This window comes from Monodon monoceros, unplaced genomic scaffold (genome assembly GCF_005190385.1).
Source record: "Monodon monoceros isolate NGI ecotype Baffin Bay Population unplaced genomic scaffold, NGI_Narwhal_1 Super_Scaffold_11, whole genome shotgun sequence".
In the NCBI taxonomy this organism is placed as follows: Eukaryota; Metazoa; Chordata; class Mammalia; order Artiodactyla; family Monodontidae; genus Monodon; species Monodon monoceros.
In genome coordinates this window covers 96024126-96046312 of record NW_021703767.1, presented here as the reverse complement: position 1 = coordinate 96046312, position 22187 = coordinate 96024126, and the positions used below count along the sequence as shown (strand labels likewise).

Here is a 22187-nt window from a genome sequence, read left to right as displayed (position 1 = left end):
CTTCGCTATTACTTTAAAAGCATCCTTTTTGAGGCCCAGGCCTTCTTGGGTGGAAGGTATGCTGACACTTTTCTTAGAAGCACACACCACTGTCTGTATTTTCTGTCCTACCTTTTGGGTATGTCTCTTTAAGAGTCCATGCTCAGAGATATCACTACTCAATCAGCCTGAGGTCTTTAGGATCCAGCTTCTCTAAGTCTCTACATCTCAAAGATCTTATTTGCTGAGTGGATTTCTGCACTATATGAACTAAAGAGTTTGCTCAACAAATATGCAAAACAAGATTTAAGATGAGGAACATCATAGTACAAGTGTAAGCAAATAAACTTTTCTTGTAGTTTTTTAAAATAAACTTTTAAAAAATAAATTCAGGGGACTTCCCTGGTGGTCCAGTAGTTAGGACTCTGTGCTTTCACTGTACTGCAATGCAGCCCAAATAAATAAATAAATAAATTTAACCCACACTATTTCAGATAACTTGGAAATTTCAATATCAAAAAGAAAATAAAGAAAAAAGAAAAGAAAAGAAACATTCATCAGCAATCCCACTACCAAAGAACCACCACAACTGAGGTCTGGGGCTGTTTCTTCCCTATTATTTATCTTTTTCTATATCCTTTTTTTCTTAAGTTAACATTGTGAGCAGCTTTCCCATATCATTAGATAGTCTCTGAAAATTTTTAATATCAGCATAATTTCTGTCTTGTGGACAGATGTACATAAGAAATCTTTCACTTACCAGATATAAAATAGATAAACAACAAGGACCTACTATATAGCACAGGGAACTATATTCAGTATCTTGTAATAGCCTATAATGGAAAAGAATGTGAAGAATATGCTTATATATACGTATGTATAACTGAATCACTGTGCTATACACCTGAAACTAACACAACATTGTAAATCAACTACAATTAAAAAAAATTTTTTAAAGAAATCTTTCACTTACTTTAGGAAATTTTCATGTATTTAAATAATACTTTAGCACAATATTTCCCAAATTGTGTTTTGTGGAATACTAATCTACAAGATGCTCCAAATAGAATAGGTTTTACTGTCAAATAAGTTTGGGAAATGATGAATTGAACAATGCTAAACAGATTCCTATCTACAACACTTCTCAGGACATTTAAAACTCTCAGGTGCTCAAAGATTCCTCAGATTGTTGAGCCTGGCGGGGAGGGAGGTTAAAAGTGCTCCCAGACTTAGGACTTTCGTGACCATGGTTAACATGGAATGCAATCCAAAAAATGCTAGTTTAGCGTCCTCAACAGAAAACAAAGCAAGTAGATCTCAAACGGATTTACTTCCTGGAGCTAGGCTCCCACTGGGTTTCTTTCCTCTCTTCTGGCTACTACTTTCCTCGGTATTAAAAATGTTAAACAAGGGGCTTCCCTGGTGGCGCAGTGGTTGAGAGTCCGCCTGCCGATGCAGGGTACAGGGGTTCGTGCCCCGGTCCGGGAAGATCCCACATGCTGCGGAGCGGCTGGGCCCGTGAGCCATGGCTGTTGAGCCTGCGCGTCCGGAGCCTGTGCTCCGCAACGGGAGAGGCTACAACAGTGAGAGGCCCGCGTACCGCAAAAAAAAAAAAAAAAAAATGTTAAACAAAATTTCAGAAATAGAGACCTGATTGAAATAAAGACGTGTTTATTTGGGGTTTGTTAGGACTGCAACCCAGGAGACACAGATCCAAGAAGCACTTGAACTGTGTTCCACCAGACTACAAAATGGTGGGGGCTTATAAATGCAACCACAAGGTTACATAAATTGTTTGTCAAGAATTAGGATTGGAGCTGGCAAGAAGTAAGGGTGCTTGGTAAGCAAGGACTGGTTAGGAGTCTGAAACAATTACAAAATTGCAAAGGTGGGGGTAATTTGAAACTACAAGGTTGCAACTAGCAGCTGCTAGCAGATTCTGTTTTGAAAACAGCTGGTAGTGTCCTTGAGTCTGATACAGTTTAGAGAAAATTCAAGTTCTCAGTGATGAAGGAATGCATCTGAAATCATCCACAATGGCCACTTGGCTCCATTTTGCATGCCCGTACCACAGTTACTCCATTTTGATTTTTAAACGGTCTTAAGTACATCATCAAAGAGAAGAGAGGATTGCCCTGAGAATTTCTCTGACGTTCATTCTGCCTGCCCTCAGCTGGCACAACCGTATCCAGGATGTGCAGACAGACAGACTTACAGGTCATGTTTTTGTGAAGACATGAAGGAATCTTAGATTACAAGCTAAATATAGCTAAAGAAATTTACAAGAATATTTGTATTTAATTACCTGGCCATGGATGTAGATTATTTTAAAGCTTCAGCTATATCTTTCTGCTACTCTCTCTTTTATTTAAAATTCACCTAAGTATTGTATGTCAGGATTCTATGGCACCAATAATTTATTTCCTATAGTGTATTCATATTAGGAGAAAATAATAAACCAGTCTGCAAAGTGTAAAGCAAAACCTAGGAATAACCAATTACACAAAATGTCAAGACTCTAACCTAGATTTCATTTTTAATCCACACCGGAGTCTTGAATTCCAAATAATTTTTACTTAACAGCCTGTTTAAAAAATTCTAGTTAAGGGCTCATTTTGGAGGTGGTTCCCAATGCCCTCCTATACTGGAACAGCCAAGTACTGGGAAATCCAAGGGTTGAGGGTGTCATACTTGGGTGCCTATCCAGAACGTCTGTGTGACGCTGAACAAGTTACTTAAATTCTTCGATCTTAAATTTCCTCTTATGCTAAAAGCAGAGTATATCAATGCTCATCTCATGGTGCTTTGAGGAATACAAAGGCTTCTGGCACAATTCCATATCTACAACAAGTGTCCAAAATGGAAATGGTGGAGGGAGAGGGCGTTCACACTATACCTAACTTGCTACCGGATAATTCATGGGTGCAGAAATACTTAAAACCGAGCTGGCGTAGAGGTGCAAAGAGCGGTTTCCAGACCCTCTCGCCCACCTGGGCCCTGCTCTCTGGAGACTGCACAAAAAGGGGCCCAAGAAGTATATCCAGACAACCTTCTCAAAGACCGTAAGAGCAAAGCGACACACACACTTTAGTACTTCAGGACAACCCACCGCGCGAACAGCGTACCCGTTGCGGGAACTTGGGGCTCCGCTCCCGCCTGCGTTTGGGGGCGCCCCGAAGTTCCGGCCACAGCTGGGGTTCCCAGGGGCGCCCTCCCGCCGGACCACCTCTGGCCCGAAGTCTGCTCGAAGGAATGGGCCTGGCCCCGACGGCCCTCGCGCGTTTCGTCCGGGCCAGGCCGGCGCCAAAGGACCCTCTATTTCTTACCGATACCGTCGGCCGCAGCCCACGCCGGAGTAGGGGTCGTAGATGGGGCGGAAGGTGGGGTCCGGGACTCAGGCCTGGCCTCCTGCGGGCTGCGCTGCATGCTCTCTGCATCCCGCGGGCCGCAGCAGCGGCGTTGTCATGACGACCGCGCGCGTGCGCCAGCCGTCTCAGGCGGCCAACGATCTGCGCCGGGAGCAGATCCACCGCGCGACCCTGAGCGCCGGAACCAGCCGGCTGTGGCGACCTTCGCCATTACTCCCTTGGTCCCTGAGGCCTGATTGGGCGGGCAGTGACCGCCGATGCTATGGAGGCTCCTTGGTCACCCCGTCTGGGTCCAGGTCACCTGCCCTGGGTTAAAGACACACTGAGGGAGGGCACCCTGGCTCCTTTGCAGGGAGAAGTTCTCGAGGTTTAGGGGGCCCAGCTGATGGGCTAGGGCCCGGGGATACAAAGACGATTATGACACAGTCCTTCCCCCAAAGTGTGCACATACCTGCGGAGGCCAGGCGCAAAAGCACAGAGTGGCACTAGCACAGATAGGGCGCGGAGGTAAGGGAGCATAAAGGGGCTTGTCGATCAGTCTTGTGGAGGGGTGGGGGCATCAGGGAGGGCTTCTTGTTAGAGGTATCATTCTGACTGGGCGGGGTGAACCTGCCAGAGGGCAAAACTGCTTTGTGCGTTTCTGGAGATGTGCAGGTTCTTGGGGCTGCCCAGATGAGCCCAGACTGTGTATTGGGGGGGAAGGGGGAGCTGTGTGGCAAGCGAGGCCAGATCCACGTGGAGTCCTGTGCATCCTCTGAGAAGCAGAGCTGTTATGGGGCAGGGCGCTGGGAGCTCTCAAGTGGGGAACAGCTGATGGAGGATGGATTTGACACGACCTAGGGGAGATGCAGTATGAAGCAGCTCAGGAGAGATCATAAAGCATCAGCTAAGACTGGACTTTGGGGAATGAGAAGGAGACAGAACCCAGCGATAGTTACAGGGTAACATGTTCAGGATTTGGTACTTGGGCCTGGGGGAGAGAAAAAAAGGAAGGAGGGAAAGAAGTCCCTCTATTTGGGGTTACCATAGATCGAAGAGAAGTGGAAGGCCCCTGTAGAGCAGCGGTCCCCAACCTTTTTGGCACCAGGGACCGGTTTCGTGGAAGACAATTTTTCCACAGACGGGGGTTGGGGGGGGAGGTATGAGGGGGTGAAAGGGGCGGGGGATGGTTCAGGCGGTAACGTGAGCGATGGGGAGGGCAGATGAAGCTTCGCTCACTCACCGCCACTCATCTCCTGCTGTGCGGCCCGGTTCCTAACAGGCTGCGGACCGGTACTGGTCCATGGCCCGGGGGTTGGGGACCCCTGCTGTAGAGGACTCTGGAGCCAGTCAGAGACTCCTTGGCCTGAGCAAAGGTGTAAGGAAGATCCTCAAGGTAAAAACAGGCCAGTTAGGAAGACAGTGCAAAGGTGAAAAACAAAATGTCTGAGTCCTCTCTCCTTCCCACTACCCCACCAGCCAATTCCAGACCACCGCTCCACTGCCAAGAAATTGTGCCAGGCAAGGCAGAGGTCTCTTGAAACCCTGTGTTTCAAGAGATTTTTAAGCATCACCCACAGATTTTAAGCATCACTTGTATTTCTTCAGATTACACATGATGATGATAGAAAAGACAATTATATTTTAATTTACCCCACGTGCTACCAACAAAGTTGAGAGGTAGCCTGAAATACTCAGGTGTGAGTGTAGGTGCAATTCAGCACCCGCCCTTCCCTATTCCTCCCTTAAAGTATTTTGAGTTAAGAAAATAGGGGAAAGAGAGGTTGAGGATTAATTAATTGCTGCTCCAGGGGAAGGGAAGAATGCTCTTCCAAAGGAGCAAGAAGGGCAGAATTAGACTTTTGTTCTAGAGTGACTAACAAACAGGGTCAGAACAAACAGGAAAGAGCTGCTTTAACCAGGCAAACAGCACCTACAGCACTGTTCTCCCCATCTGCCTTAGCAAAACAAAACAGTATTTACACAGAATGACAGCCTGCAATGTCAAAATGCATATCAAATAGGATGGTCAAAAAGACACCACATGTACAGCTCATTTCCGTTAGTACCTTTCTCATCACCCCCAGTGATTTCCAGGTATGGAGGAGGGATGTAGTTTGGGGAAAAAAAAAACCCTCCCTGATTGGGGGGTAGGGGAGCAGGGGAGAGGGATGCTGAGTGGATTCACTGGGTGCTTATGTGCCAAGAACTCGGAGTAGAGGTCTAACTCGAATCTGAGCTTTCTAGAAGTCAGAACCAAAGAAAATATGTGAGGATGTCATTGTTCCTTGTCGTCCCTCGGTGTCCTAAGGGATTAGTTCCAGGACCCACTGGGATCCCAATATCCGTGGATGCTCAAGTCCCTTATATAAAACAACATCGTATTTGCATATAACCAATGCACGTCCTCCTTGCATCCTTTAAATCACCCCTAGACCACGTACCTAATACAATGTAAATGCTATATAAACAGCTGTAAATACCATGTAAAAGCTATGAAATAGTTGCCAGGGCACGGAAAACTCAAGTTTTGCTTTGTGAAACTTTCTGGATTTTCTTGGGGGCGGGGTACGCGGGCCTCTCACTGTCGTGGCCTCTCCCGTTGCGGAGCACAGGCTCCGGACGCGCAGGCTCAGCGGCCATGGCTCACGGGCCCAGCTGCTCCGCGGCATGTGGGATCTTCCTGCACCGGGGCACGAACCTGTGTCCCCTGCATCGGCAGGTGGACTGTCAACCACTGCGCCACCAGGGAAGCCCTCTACTGGCCTTCTTTACATACACAATTCTCTGGGGGTTTTAAGAAAAAATGCAATTTTTGTTTCGTTTTTTGGCCACGCAGCTTGCGGGATCTCAGTTCCCTGACCAGGGACTGAACCCAGGTCACGGCAGTGAAAGCCCAGAATCCTAACCACTAAGCCACCAGGGAACTCCCCAAAATGCAGTATTTTAAAGTACTATTTTTTTCCTAATGTTTTCTCGGTGTTTATGGTAAGATCAATGATCTTTTGCAACCTTCCACATCCAACCTGAAAATAGAATCAAAAGAGCCATTTCTAAAAATTGAAATTAGACAATCCTTCTTTTAAAATATAAGTCAACCTGTTAGGAGAAAGAGGGGTATTCTCCCAACATGAAACAAAAGCCTACATTTTATGTTGTGTCGTAGTGAGCACTCAATTTAATCAACTAAATTTTATTTCTCTTAAGGATACCAAATCTGGTGGCAAGTAAACTGATATATTTTTTGTTTCTTTTCACAATATTTCAGATTTTGAATATTTGAACTTTCCATCAGAATAATGTCAAATGACAGCACAAAATCAGAACATTCACCTAGAATTCATCAGAAAAATGATCCACAACAGGTCTCTGATAGAACATTTTTCATTGACGCTTCTAATCAGAGCTTGTTTACCATTCCAGAGGAGATTTTAGGCTTACGAGAATTAGAGGAAGTGCATCTGGAAAACAACCAGATTGCAGAAATCCCCAAGGATATTCAGCATTTAAGGAATGTCAGGATCCTCTACCTGAACAAGAACAAGCTGAAGAATCTGTGCCCCGAGCTGGGGAAGCTGAGCAACCTGGAGGGCCTGGACCTGAGCGACAACCCGCTCCTGGCCTCGTCCCTTCGGGTCCTCGGCGGCATCCGCAAGTTGCGTGAGCTCCGCCTCTACCGCACGGACCTGGCGGAGATCCCCATCCTCGTCTGTAAACACCTTCGCCACCTCGAGCTGCTCGGACTGGCGGGAAACCACCTGAAATCTCTGCCCAAGGAAATAGTGAACCAGACCAAACTGAGGGAGATCCACCTGAAGCAAAACCAATTTGAAGTTTTCCCTCTGGAGCTGTGTGGTCTCTTCAACCTGGAGATCATCGACCTGGATGAGAACAAGCTAAGTGTCATCCCAGAAGAGATTGGGAACCTGACGAAGCTGAAGAAGCTCTACGTGGCCTACAACAGCCTGCCTGCTCTCCCGGAGTCGCTGTGCCAGTGCTCCAAGCTGTCGGTGCTGGATTTATCCCACAATCGCCTCCACTCCATCCCGCACACCCTGGCCGAGCTCTCGCAGGTGACGGAGATTGGGCTGAGCGGGAACCACCTAGAGAAGGTGCCGCACGTCCTTTGCAGGTGGACCTCGCTTCACCTGCTCTACCTGCACAACACCGGCCTGCGGGTGCTGCGCCGCCCCTTCCGACGCCTGGTTAACCTGCGCTTCCTCGATCTCAGCCAGAACTATCTGGAACGCTGTCCATTGCAGATCTGTGAGCTGCAGAACCTGGAAATCCTGGCGCTGGATGATAATAAAATATGCCAGGTAACGATCCCCTTCCTGGCTGTGACTATGCTCCCACCAAGGGCCCTTCCGGCCCTAAGCTGGTGTAGTTCTGTGTCTAAACATCAGGAAATTCGAAATGAGTTTATGAGTGAAAATCCGGGGTTAACAGATATATCCAACAGGGTCACCATTTATGTTACTTTCCCCCCCCGAATAGCAATAGTGATCATAAATGGTAGCTGATGTTTACTTACAATATGTACGTGCAGGTCACTGGGCTAAATGTTTTACATGTATTGATATTATCCCATTTAATCCTCACAATAACTTTTCGATGTGGGTGATATTATCCTCAATGATCTATGAGGAAAATGAGGCATGGGGAGCTTAACTAACTTGTCAAGGCCACACACCTGTACATGAGTCAGGATGCCAACCCACAGCAGTGGGTTGCAGGGTTCATGTTCTTAACAAGACTACCTCCTAACGGGGTTTCCTGAAACAGCAGAGTTCTCCGACACGTACAGCCTTAGGCTTTAATGTTCCATTCACGGGAAACTGCAAAATCAGTTTGTCCCTAGAGAAACTCTCCCACATGTGTGCAGGGTGGTGTGTTCAAAAACGTTCATGGTAACATTGTTGATAATCATGACATACGGGAGATAATCTAAATGTCAGTTGGTAGAGGAATTCGCAAGTAAATTGCGGTATATTTGTAAAATGGAATACTACATAATAATTTAAGTGAACTGGAGTTATACGTGCCAATGTGGGTAGATCTCAAAAGTGTGATGTTTATTAAAAAGTAAAACACCTAATGGCAGAATATTATATCACATATAAACCTTTAATCACACAAAACTACATACACACAACACACAACACATTTTATGGATATTTTTATATGTAATAAAAGTATAAAAATATGTACTGGAAAAAAAACTCACAAAATTCCTAATAATGGCTGCCTCTTGGAAGAGGGAGGAAGTCAAGGAAATGAGGATGGGATCATAACTCAATTTGTTTTGTTTTGTTTTTTTCTGCGGTACGCGGGCCTCTCACTGTTGTGGCCTCTCCCGTTGCGGAGCACAGGCTCTGGACGCGCAGGCTCAGCGGCCATGGCTCACGGGCCCAGCCGCTCCGCGGCATGTGGGATCTTCCCGGACCGGGGCACGAACCCGTGTCCCCTGCATCGGCAGGCGGACTCTCAACCACTGCGCCACCAGGGAAGCCCCAAGAACTCAATTTTAATTGCAGTAGTTCATTTTGTTCATTAACGAAAGGTTTGGACGGCGGGTACAGATGCTTTTTTTAAATTTTATGTTTTTATTGAAATATAGTTGATTTACAATGTTGTGTTAGTTTCAGGTGTACAGCAAAGTGATTCAGTTGTGTATATATATGTTTCTTTTTCAGATTCTTTTCCATTATAGGTTATTACAAGATATTGAATATATCTTTTGTTTTTCATATTTGAAAATTTAAAAGAACAGAGTTCTGTTAAAAGCAAAAGACAACTGTAGAGAGAGAGAAAGGGAGGTTTGGAAATCAACAACAGTAACCAAATATTAGGTCTGTTTTTCCTAGCCGTGAACACCACTCTCATGTACTTCACACATTATAAAAGTCCTAGCCTTAAAGTTGTTTTTTGTTCTTTTTTAATCTTTTACTCGACTTTCAATTTCTAGAACTTTGGGTTTTGTTTTGTTTTTTTTTTTTTTTTTTTGGTTTTCCTCATTGCTAGAGAGTTTCAAAACTGCCTTTCAGGAAGTAAATATTTTGATGATGACTTCAAGATTTAGGAAGAGAATCTAGGACTCAATCTCTACTTAGGTAGCAGCCCACCTTGGAGGATTTTAGAGGTTCTATGAGAAGCCCTCTGCCCGGCTCCCAATTCTTCTGCAGCTCATGTAAGAAATTCCTTTTATAGTGAACAAAGTCTGTCATTCCACAGTTGGGAGTGAAAGGCTCAAAATATAAAGCGCCCTTGGGAAGTTCACTTAAATCCTATTGAGTCATGAGTGATACCTAACCCTTTCCTGTGAGACATTTTAAGAAATCAGGGTGGAGGAGGGAATCACACACAGATGGCTCCTTAACAAAGATTAGCCTCACCCAACACCAAGTTTTACTGCAAGTCAAACTGCACCGAAATGTGAACACGTTCAATGTTATTATGTTGAACATGAAAATCTCCATGTACCAGTGCTTATTATTCTTCAGTTCTTATGATGGTATTTCTGCGGCTTTTGTCTTCCTTTTTCAATTTCCTATTATGCCTCCAGCAACCTCCCAAGGCATTTCTCTCCATAATGACACGTTGCCTTTAAGCCAACGCCTTATCACACCCCAAAATTTGCCTCATGGGCTTCTGGTGCTAGAAGCCTGGCCAGTTGCTTTTTCTTGCCTAGATGGAGGCAAAAATAGCTAACTTTCAGTGTGTATCTAGATGGATTTTATTTGTATGGTACATTTCTATTGTTGACTGAAAAAAGACAAGACAACCTGAAAGTTGAGAATTATGTTTTATTTGGTGGACAAAACTGAGGACTTAAGCGGGGGATGCAGCCTCTCAGATAGCTCAGAGGGTCTGCTCCACAGAGGGAAGGGAGGAGCCGGGATATATAGGACTTTTTGCAACAAAGACTAGGTTGTCGGAATTTCAAAAGATTACTGTTAATTAAAGAAAACCAAATTCTCAAGTTAAGGAATTTAGCGCATTTCTGTGTATGGGAAGATGCAAGAGTCTGGGCTCACTGAAATCATTCCTTTGATATGCACCTCAGCTATCTAGGGCCATCCTGAGTCTCCTCAGGGTGCACCGTGGAGGGTGACTGCAGTGGCTGAGGGCTTGGGAGTGGGCAGCCCATTTGTCTCCATCCTGAGTTCCCTCAGGGCTCACTGTCAGGTGGCTGCAACATCTTTTGTTTTACTGATTTGGCTGGTAACATTTTTCATTCACACTATTAAGGGGGAAAATTCAACCTCAGAATGGCTACAGCTCAATGATAGTGTCAGCAATAATTGTTCTCATTTGACGCTCGGCAGGTTTTCTGTACATCCAAGTTTACTTACACTATACTTTGATATGACTATGATGGGATTAATTATTAGATCTTAAATATCCTGGGGAAAAAAATCTTTAAAATTCAGTGGGCTTTTGAAAAAGAAAAGCTAAACCTATGAACAAAGTAAACAGCAATAAGAGTGAAATGACTAGGTTATAATGAAGTGGTTATATTGAAAACTGTTTCCCCATTATTTTGGACTGCATTGAACGCAGATGCTTCCCATTGTAGGGATCTAAGGGCCTAATGAAGAATTTTGAAATAGCCAAGAAGGAAAGCTTAAACATCAGTTTCTCTGGAGGTTGACTTGTTCTGAGTTTTCTGTTTTTAATGTTAATAAATAAGTAAAACTGTAAGCAGTTTATAACTTTTTAAGAAAATGAACCCTCACACTACACAATAAAGAGAAAAATGGCTTATGGCAGATTCCAAGTGTATGAGACTTTGGCCTGTAGGTCAAAGGAAAGCCCACTATAGAGATAATCTATTCACTAATTATTTACCTATTCCACCCATCGAGAGAGAAATTGGGTTGAGCCAAACCCTATTAACCATTGTCATGAAAAGTAGAGTGGCAGATTAGGGAATGGGTGGGAGGAACGCCCAAAGGCTGCAGCAGGGACCGGTGAGGAAGGATTTGCCAAGGAACTATATTTCAAAATGAGTTAAGAAGCTATTAAGACACAGAGTTGGGCCTTTTTTCCTACAAGAAAATAGGTATTTCTGTAACATAATCAATAGGGTGATTGTGTCACATATTTTAAGAGTGAGATTTTTCCATGTGGTTCCAGAGGGCCAGAAAGAGGCCAATAGGTGGATGTATTAGTGACACAGATTTTGGCTTGACAGGAGAAGGAAATTTGAAAAGTAGTGGTCTTCAGCCAATGAGCTTTTCATCGCAGGAGGTGGTGTTTAAATATGGGCTGGATGGCTAGCTATGGAACATATTCCACCACCATATTAGAGGGTTAGAATAGAGAGACCTTTTTAAGGCCTTCCAACTCTGAAAGTCTGGGAGTGGGAGTCTGTGAAATGCCTGCCTAATACCAGGACAGATAGCCTTGGGATTCACTGGAGGGCAGAAGATATAATTGTAATTCATTGTTTCCTTCCAACTGAGATTTTAACTAAAGTTTCAGAATTGCTGAGCTAAAGCCTTTGAGGGTGAGAGGTCATGTCACTAAATTGATCAGTTCCAATAACAGAATTAATTATGAATATTATAGTTGCAATATTACACTAATAAGCTTAGTACTTTTTCTTTCAGTAGTGTCAAGCATTTGATACACTACAGCTTAAAAATTTGCAATAAAGTAGGTTAAAAATTGCTCTAATTTTATCCAGTGCATAAAAGTAAAGAGCAGAGAGGCTGGGGGAAATGTAGAACTCCAGACTTTATATATCTATGAGTATAAATACTATATATGCAAACATATGGGCTAACTTTTCATCAGTAGGAGATGCTAAATTGCTCTACTTATTTTTTAAACATTCTGCCTCAAAACTAAAAGCCCAATTTATTTTCTTACTGTTAAAAATAATCTTGACCTGAAACTTATCTTTTTGGAATACTTCCAGTTACCGTCAGACTTTGGTTTACTTTCAAAACTGAAGATTCTTGGACTAACTGGAAATCAGTTTCCTTCCTTTCCAGAAGAAATCCTTTCTTTAAAGTCTTTAGAGAAATTATACATTGGCCAAGATCAGGGAGCCAAGCTCACCCATATGCCAGAATGCATTAGAAAACTACAGGTAAGCCTCCCCAAACGAGCAGGCAAAAAATTATATGCCCTGATTCCTTAAATTGGCTGATATTGAGAAGACATGGTGTTGTTCTCACAGGTTGCATGTGGAATCATCCATACAAGGTTCCTAGCTCCCAGCAAGCAGTCACTGTTACACTTTGAGGCTTCCACTGTCTTCCTGAACAGCCCCGGGATCCATACTCCCAAGAACACTTTATTGTAATTGCTCTTGGATATGCCAAGCCATACTTGTTTCTCCTGTGTGCTTTGGCACGTTTTATTTGCAGAAACTGAGCCATACCACTTTGCAATTAATTTCCACTTTTAAAAAATATTCCCTGAAAATTATACTATTTTGAAGTTAAGGTATCATACAGGTGACATGGCTGGGAGTCTGCATTTTGGATGGGACAGTCTGATTTCCTTCCCTGCATATCATGGTGTACTTAACTATTGCACCAGGTTCATGCTGAAGATGGATCCACAGCACTATGCTAAATCCTAGCAAAGCAACAAGATGACATCATTCAAAGTAGCCATACCAGTGTGTCTTTATGTATGCGTACTTTAAAGATTTTGTTTTCATGTTCCTGGTGCTACACTTTAATAATGATAAAGTAGGTGTAACTTTAATAATGATAAAGTAGGTGTAACTACATAACTCCCAGTCCTGGAACTGAGCAATGGCATGTACAGAACAGGTACGTCTCACCTATTCCTAATTCTCTATTCCCTTGCCCTGTGTTCACAGAACTCCTTTCGTCAACTTGCTCCTTGTACATGTCATGCCACACTCTCCAAAATCTTAGGGTGAAATGCAAACATGAAAATCTTGCCCAGGGAATCTGAAAATAGTTAACCTATTCTCTGTACATTTTGGTTACATCCACTTGGGCAATGTTGGATTGATGTCTGTGGCAATTGCAGTTCTGTAGCAACTGCCACAGAGAATTAGCTGTTGAAAGGGAGCAAATGATATTTGTAGTTAAATGATCCAAACTGTTTTTCCATAAAGTCCTCGTGAAACAAATAAACACTAGATTCCCATGTTCTCTTTTCCCTGCATACGTGAGAACCACAACTGATGGCTTAACTCAAAAATAATTGTAGTTTTTGATGATGATTCTTTAAATGCGTTTTTCCCTTTACCCCAATGCATAATATCCCCATTGAAAGAACATGGAGGGAATTCCCTGGCGGTCCAGTGGGTAAGACTCTGCACTCCCAATGCAGGGAGCCCAGGTTTGATCCCTGGTCGGGGAACTAGATCCTGCATGCATGCTGAAACTAGGAGTCCACATGCAGCAACTAAGACCCAGAACAGCCTAAGTAAATAAATATTAAAAGAAAAAAAAGAAAGAACATGGGAACTCACAGGTGATTCTGGTTACCATAATTCTTTTATCAATGTAAGGGTCATTATGGTATACTCTCATGTTATTTCAGAGTCTTAAAGAGCTGTATGTAGAGAACAATTATCTCGAGTACCTGCCTGTATCCTTGGGATCAATGCCCAACTTGGAAATTCTTGATTGCTGCTGCAATCTGATTAAGCAACTTCCAGATGCCATTTGCCAAGCACAAGGTGAGGAATCTTTGTAGCTCCACAGCCCAGTGGAGTTTGAGGCCAGCATTTCCTGTGATTGAAGGCGTCCTTGCCCTACTAAAGATCAATCTCAGTGATGAGAGCTTAGACCTACCCCATCATCTCCTCGCAGAGCTTCCTAGTGGTGTGGGGAAGGCCAGGTGCCAGGTTAGTACAGCTAAGAGCCTCACAAAGGCAATTAGATTGTTCATTAAGAATTGAAAAGAAAATAGCAACTAAGAAAGTTAGCATTCATCTATATAGTCATTATGCCATGAACAAGAATTTACTGAATACCTACTCTCTGCCAGAATTGGGAGCTGGGGGTCCTGTATTAAATTTGCTTTAGGTCAATAAGTCACTTGAATAAAAGGAAAAGGATTGACCGAGAGTAATGAAATTAGCAAGGGGGGACTTTTGGAGCTACATGATTGACATGAAAAATCATACATGATTCATATTTGAACATGCAAACATTTTCCACTAGGCTAAACCACTATTTGTAAATCCATCCATTCACTGAACAGGCTTTTGCTGAGATCCTACTGGAACGAAATAAAAACTTTTTCTTTGCCATAATGTGCTGAATCTTCAGGTTTATAGATGTGTTTTCAAGCTATGACTTATTCTTTAATGAAAGGAGGATGAAGGAATATGAGTGGAAGCTGTTGCCTACCCATACCCATAGGACATAATTCAAAGATTAGCGGCAGGGGTGGGTATGAGGTGCTCCTTAGTCATGCTCCTGACCATGCATTTTTATCCTCTCTTTGAGCCCTGGAGGAATGGAACGTTCTCAACGTTTTTTAGTATTTACTATTTTCCTGTCTCTAACACTGATTTACACTGGCTCCAACAACTTTGGGTTGTTATGAAAAAGAGAACTTGGTTTGCCTCATTAAATGTGCTGTCTTTTGTTACATGGCATAGGAGGAAACAAACATTTCAAAGTGATTGGACTAAAGCATGCATGCTTTAATTTTGCTTGTTTTTAAGACAAATTCATTATTTAAAAAAAATCATTTCAGCTTTGAAAGAATTACGGCTCAAGGACAACTTGATCACCCATCTTCCAGAGAATTTGGATAGTCTAGTGAATCTAAAAGTTCTGACACTGATGGGCAATCCCATGGAAGAACCCCCAATGTTAGTGTGTGCCGAAGGTGCTGAGGCTGTATGGGCGTACCTTAAAGAAAGAAGAAATATGAAGACAATGGCAACAAAGGTAAAATCAGCAAAAATTTTGTATAACGTATTCACAGTTGCTTGGAGTGGGATTAGTGTTAAACTATAGATATATGAGGCTGCTCTTTTACACATCTATACCTTGAGAATAGAGATTCTTATTTACTTTTATATCCCCAGGGCTAAGCGAGAGAGTTTTTAACATCATCCTAGCATTTTTTGTCTTTTCTGTTCCTTTTCTCTGTGTCAGATGAGAAGCTGACAAATAGGCAAAAGAAACCAAAACTTCAAATTCCCAAACTATCTAAAACTGTTGGACTATTCACTGGAGTGAAAAGCTTATGTTAACAAAGTCAGTAAGTGGAGGCTGAAAAATTAGAAATGAAAGCATTTATGGATCAGAGGTCTAGAGACCAGAGTTCTGTTCTGCCCCTAACTTAGCATCAAAGGGCTAAGAGCCTTGTCACTCTCTTCCTTGCCCACCAAGCCCATGGAAACATAAGGATATCCCAGACAGCCCAGGAACGTGTCCACTTCAGTCAGTATTCAGTATTCTTCATTCAACTGGTCCAAACCCCCATCATCTCAAACCCAGATGACTGCATTAGCCCTCCAACTAGTGTCCCTACTTCCTCACCTGCTTCCCCTGTGATACATCTTCCACTCAACAGTCAGACCTACGCTGTTAAAACCTAGGTCAGATCTTGCCATGGCTCTGCTGAAGTGGACAACTCTCCATTTTACCTGAAATAAGAGTTAGTCTTTGGTCTGTAAGACCCTTTATCAATGGCCCTCAATCATATCAGACCTAACATCCTCCCTTTCCCGGTAAATATTGTGTGATACCTCCTTTACGCTTTTGAAATTAGACTCATAGATAATATAAGCTACCACAAACATAATTTTAATAAATCAAAATAATGCCTGAGATGCAACATAAAGGAAAAAAGTTTATGTTAAAATATTAATTTTAATATGTATATACTCAGGAATGACTACACTGGAAGAATGAAAATAATATTTGGGGGATACTTCTTAAAAGCATTTTGAAAAGCCATGCACCCTCTTGCACATTTTAAAATTGATATTTAACCTTTTTTGCCACTAAGTTTAAATCATTGCAAAGGATTTACTTTCCAGTGAATTTTACATACTGACATCTTAAAATAGAGTTGTTAGACCAGTATTTTAAATGTATCCAATGGAATCTAAGTACCATTATGATTTGATATGTCAGTAAACATCAATTTACAAAATACTTAAACAAGTTCTTATCTTACATGCAAAAATTTTATGTCATTTCTTTTTCTTCTTGAACGTGTATTTCCATTCCACTTTCCCCTCAGAATTAACCTTGAGCCTTAGTGCAATTACTAGTAGTATAAAATTGACCAAAACAATATAAAATCTATTATAAATTTTGATATTTAATTATTTGACTTACAGGAGTTTTGGAAAGACTTTTTCACATAGGTTATATATCCTTGCATAAATATTAATTATTGCTAGAATGAGATAAAGTTTGGCATCAGTTCCATTCCTATTTTTTATTTTACAGATGAGAAACCTCGTTTAAATTCTTAAGTTGACAAGAATGGAAAAAGTTTTTTTTTTTGTCTATATTGTTTTGTTTTAAGTGACAGGGCCTCACATATCTCTGAACTTCTTCCAGATATATCCCAAAAAATAGATAGCAGTTTTCTAAGTTTTTCTAAGCTGACAAATTAACTTCATTTTTCTTGAAGGCAGAGAGCCGGAAACCACCTGACTTATAAAAGGATTGGTTACCCAGTCTTTAGAGCCAACATCAATATTATTATTTTTTTAATACATTTATTTATTTTTGGCTGCGTTGGGTCTTCGTTGCTACGCGCAGGCTTTTCTCTAGTTGCGGCGAGCGGGGGCTACTCTTCGTCGCGGTAGGTGGGCTTCTCATTGCAGTGACTTCTCTTGTTGAGGAGCACAGGCTCTAGGCGCACAGGCTTCAGTAGTTGCAGCACATGGGCTCAGCTGTTGTGGCTCGCGGGCTTAGAGCACAGGTTCAGTAGTTGTGGCTCACAGGCTTAGTTGCTTCGTCACATGTGGGATCTTCCCAGACCAGGGCTCGAACCTGTGTCCCCTGCATTGGCAGGCGAATTCTTAACCACTGTGCCACCAGGGAAGTCTTACTATTTTTAATTATCTCTTTTTTTGGTGTCCCAGAGGTTTTTGGAGTCCAGGGCAGCCCTCCTGGTCAGATTCAGGTAGATGAGAGGCTGCCAGAGGGGCAGTTGTGAAGGGGCAGCTACAACTAGAGGATCAGCAGTTGTGTTCCTTGGCAGATACATTTCAGGGAGGGGTACAGATGGAAGTTGAAGCTCTGGAAATGAGTTGCTTCCAACCTATCTAAGCCTGCACACTCTTGGAAAGTCTTTGTGGACCAGGGTGCATGTCACAAAATAGAGGTCTCTTAAATCTTAACACACAAAAAGCCTCATAAATTTCCAGAATCCCCCTCCTGGGCAATACTGTTCCCCTGAAAAATCACCACCTTAACTGATCTGCTGTTTCCACTCTGCATCTCATCCTTCCCATTTTCACTTTACTTCAGTCACAAATGGGGTCCTTGGTGTTTTTTTCAAGGCCCATGTGTGCTCCTGCTTCAAAGCCTTAACACTGGCTCCTGCCGCTGCCCAGAGGTGCTTTCCCCAGATGTGGACAAGGCCAGCCCTCACTTAGTTCAGCCTCTGCTCAAATATCCACATATCTGCCCTTCATCCACCTTATATAAAACAGCATACCTCCACCCGCCTCATTCATTCATTCGTTCAACAAATATTTACTGAGCTGCTACTATGTACCAGGCACTGGAAATACATTCACTGAACAAAATGGACAAATATTTCTGTCCTCATATTGCTTAAAGCCTAGTGTGACAGAAATAAGAACATGAAATATAAAACATAAAATTGTATACTATGTTAGAAAGTGATTAATTGGTATTGGAAAAAAGCTCAAGCTAAGGGGAACTGAGATTGCCAGTAGTGTGTGTGTGAGTGTGTGTTATAGGGGTTTCAAATTTTTTTTTTGGTCCAAACATTTATTTAGGCAGGAAAAACTGGCAGAGTTCAGACTGCTGCTCCATGCTACTGGACTACTAAAGTAGCCACTTACTATATTTAATCTCTGTTCTTTCATCTGATCTTACTTTTGTTAGCTTTTTTTTTTTTAATTTTTATTTTATATTGGAGCATAGTTGATTAACAATGTTGTGTTAGTTTCGGGTCTACAGCAAATTGATTCAGTTATACATATACATGTATCTGTTCTTTTTCAAATTCTTTTCCCATTTAGGTTATTACAGAATATTGAGCAGAGTTCCCTGTGCTATACAGTAGGTCCTTGTTGGTTATCCATTTTAAATATAGTAGTGTATACACGTCAATCCCAAGCTCCCAATCTATCCCTCCCCTGCCACCCTTCCCCCCAATAGCCATAAATTTGTTTTTTTTTTAAAGGATTATTTTTATTTATTTATTTATTTATTTATTTATGGCTGTGTTAGGTCCCCATTTCTGTGCGAGGGCTTTCTCCAGTTGCGGCAAGTGGGGGCCACTCTTCATCGCGGTGCACGGGCCTCTCGCTATCGTGGCCTCTCTTGTTGCGGAGCACAGGCTCCAGACGTGCAGGCTCAGTAGTTGTGGCTCACGGGCCCAGTTGCTCCGCGGCATGTGGGATCTTCCCAGACCAGGGCTCGAACGCGTGTCTCCTGCATTGGCAGGCAGATTCTCAACCACTGCGCCACCAGGGAAGCCCCATAAATTTGTTTTCTAAGTCTGTGAGTCTCTTTCTGTTTTGTAAATAAGTTCATTTGCTTTTTTTTTTTTTTTTTTTTTTAGATTTATAGGGGTTTCAATTTAATGAGATGGTCAGGGTAGGCCTCATTGGGAAAATGACTGTCTTAGCTCAGGCAACCATTACAATATATCATAGCTTGGGTGGCTTGAACAACAGAAACTTATTTTCTCACAGTTCTGGAGGCTAGAAGTCCGGGATGGTCCATGGTGCCAGCATGGTCAGTTTCTGGTGAGAGCTCCCTTCCTGCCTTGCAGACGGCTGCCTTCTCACCGTGTCCTCACATGACAGAGAAAGAGCAAGCTTTCTGATGTCTTTTCTTATAAGAGCACTGATTCCATCATGACAGCCTCACCCTCATGACCTTATCTAACCTCATTACCTTCTAAGGCCCAGTCTCCAAATACCACCACATCAGTCATTAAGGCTTTTCAACATATGAATTGCAGGGGCAGGGGACACAATTCAGTCCATAGCAATGACAATTAAGCAAATTCTTGAAGAAGTGGAGGGGTGAACCATCTGAATATTAGGAAGAGTGTTCCAGGCAGAGGAAGCAGTAAAGGCAAAGGCCCTGAGCTGGAGCAGTGCCTGCGTGTGTCTGCATTGCTGGAACAAGTGAGCAAGGGGGAGACAGTTAAGAGATCAGGAGGGAGGGGCAGATCGGATAGGGCTTTGTAAGCCATTGCAAGGCCCTGAGTTTTGGGGGTGGGGGGGTTTGCTTCTTTGTTTGTTTTTGTTTAAGACGTGGATTTATTTAGAGAGATACACATTCCATAGACAGAATGCCATCCATCTCAAAAGGTGAAAATGACCTTTGGAGAAACACACTCCACAGACAGAGTGTGGGCCATCTCAGAAGGTGAGAGGCCAGGACTTGAGTTTTTATTCTGAGAGAAACTGGGAGCCACTGGAAGTTTCGAAGAGTCTACTAGAGAAGAGGTTTCCTGAGTAGGTGCGAAGGAATAGGATCTCAAGAACAGGTAAAGGCCGCCTGTAGGTAGGAGCGCAGGTAGTCCAGGAACAAGAGGAAGGCAGGGTACAGGCATACCCATTCCCCTTGCTGTGCACTGTCACCTCCGCCATCTGGCAAATTATACAGTCATGTGTTTATTGTTTATCGTCTATTCCCCTCACTGGGATGTGAGTTCCACAGAGTCAGTGACATTGGTATTTAACTGCTGTTTCCCAAATGTCTAGAACAGTGCTTGGCACATAAAGCACCAAATACTTGAAAAATGCTTTGCCTGGATGACTGGCCAAGTGAGAAAGAGAGAAAATAAGGTTCAGAGTTCTAGTGACTTTCATTCTCCGCATCTTGAAAACTACATACCAGAACAAAGAGCCGTAACCATCCCCAGTCCACTGTGGTACGAGCTGATGCTCTTCTTGTTTTCAGATTCAGGCATGGTGGCGTGGAATAATGGTACGCAAAGGATTTGGGAAATTTGAAGACCTGCTAAAATTGCAAAAGAAGGGGAGGAATTCTCCAAAAGATAAGAAAGGAAAGAAGGATGTAAAAGGAAAATCTGTCAAGAAAAATAAGAAATAATTCTATAAATGTATGAATTGAGGTAATGAACCCTGATGGATTAAGAAAGCAAAATCTCTAGGAATTAGATGCCTACCACACAAAAGTTATTCACAGAGTTATGGTTATATATAAAAATAAAGGTTCTTTTACTGACATGTTGATGGATAAAAATGCTATGATGTCTTCCAATCCCTAACCTGTAATTTTGTTATTTCAAGAAGATCATGTAAATGGAATCACATAGTATGTAACATTTGGGGACTGGCCTTTTTATACTGTATAATTCACTTCCAGTCCATCCAAGTAGTGCAAGTGTCAATAGTTCATTCCTTTCTGGTTGCTGAGTAGTATTGCATAGTTTGTTTCACCATTCACCCTTTGAAGGGTGTTGCTCTGTTTCCAGTTTTTGGCTAGTATGAATAAAGCTGCTATGAACATTTGTTCATAGGGTTTTGCATGAGCACAGGTGTTCGTGGAATTCATGGGAATGCTGAAAGAAGTGAAGAATCATTACTTAAAGCATCCCCATTTATACCACTCAAGACCTCCTCACCCTGATGACTTCCTTTTTTTTTTTTTGGCCACACAGTATGGCTTGTGGGATCTTAGTTTCCTGACCAGGGATTGGACCCAGGCCAACAGCAGTGAAAGCAGCGAGTCCTAACCACCGGACAGCCAGGGAATTCCCATGATGACTTTTTCTTTTAGAGTGGTATTGATTTCAAATTCTACATGTCTTTCAAGCAATGATTGCAGTATGAATTATTAGTGTAGCAAGAAGAAAGCAAAACATAACTTGACTGGAGCATATCAGAATAGAAATGTGTGAACAGACCCCTCTGCCATGCAATGAATTTCATGCTCTAGTAAGAGAAAAATAAAAAATACCAAAAATCACTTAGAGCAGCACAGAAACTTTAATGAGTTAAGTAGGTTTTATGTGACAAATTCCATGCCAAAGAAATGCTCAGAGGTAATATGTTAATTTGTTTATTTTAGCAATAAAATATTTTACTTTATTTTCACAAGGTATTTTTTGATACTGGGTTTTGAATTTTCGACCACTTTTAATGAAGATTTGTATGTCAGTGGCCATTATTAGTGTTCATGGTTTATATCTGAGATAAAAGCCAAGAGAACAAAAAATAATATACCACTGAAAGGAATACTTTCTGATAAAAATGTGAGTGGACCCCATTAAGATACATATAATGGTAAAGAATATGAAAATGTTCCACAGTTTGTGCCTTTCACATTAGAATTTCACACACACACGCACATACACATAAACACACACCCTTATATTTAAAATATTTAGGAAAAGAGAGGCAGAAAATTCCAGGGCAAGACAAAAGGAGATGCAGTACCAGAATCTAAGCATTTTTGTCAGGGCTTCTAAACAGCAAGTGAACTAACTATATATCAAAACAAATGAAAATCCATTGAAAAGTGTCATTCTTGTTTTATAAAATAGAGAATAAAGACATGCTCACATTAGATTATTATAGACAATATATATTTACAAAGCTCTTGTACTGTAAATCCCACCAAACAGCCCAGAAGCTGGTACTCCTTGATTTCACCGGGATTCACTCTTGTTCTTTTCCTCCCCCTTAGGATGGTGTGTAGC

At 42.3% G+C, this 22187-nt stretch overlaps 1 protein-coding gene across 1 annotated transcript; it reads left to right on the top strand.

Moving 5' to 3' along the window:
- The first annotated feature begins 6625 nt into the window (after positions 1-6625).
- Positions 6626-22186, top strand: LRRIQ4 (leucine rich repeats and IQ motif containing 4). Its single transcript, XM_029213736.1, has 6 exons — positions 6626-7645; positions 12253-12426; positions 13866-14004; positions 15033-15229; positions 20423-20545; positions 22175-22186. The coding sequence occupies exons 1-6, from the start codon at positions 6626-6628 to the stop codon at positions 22184-22186; spliced, it is 1665 nt and encodes a 554-aa protein (XP_029069569.1).
- Position 22187: the final 1 nt, after the last annotated feature.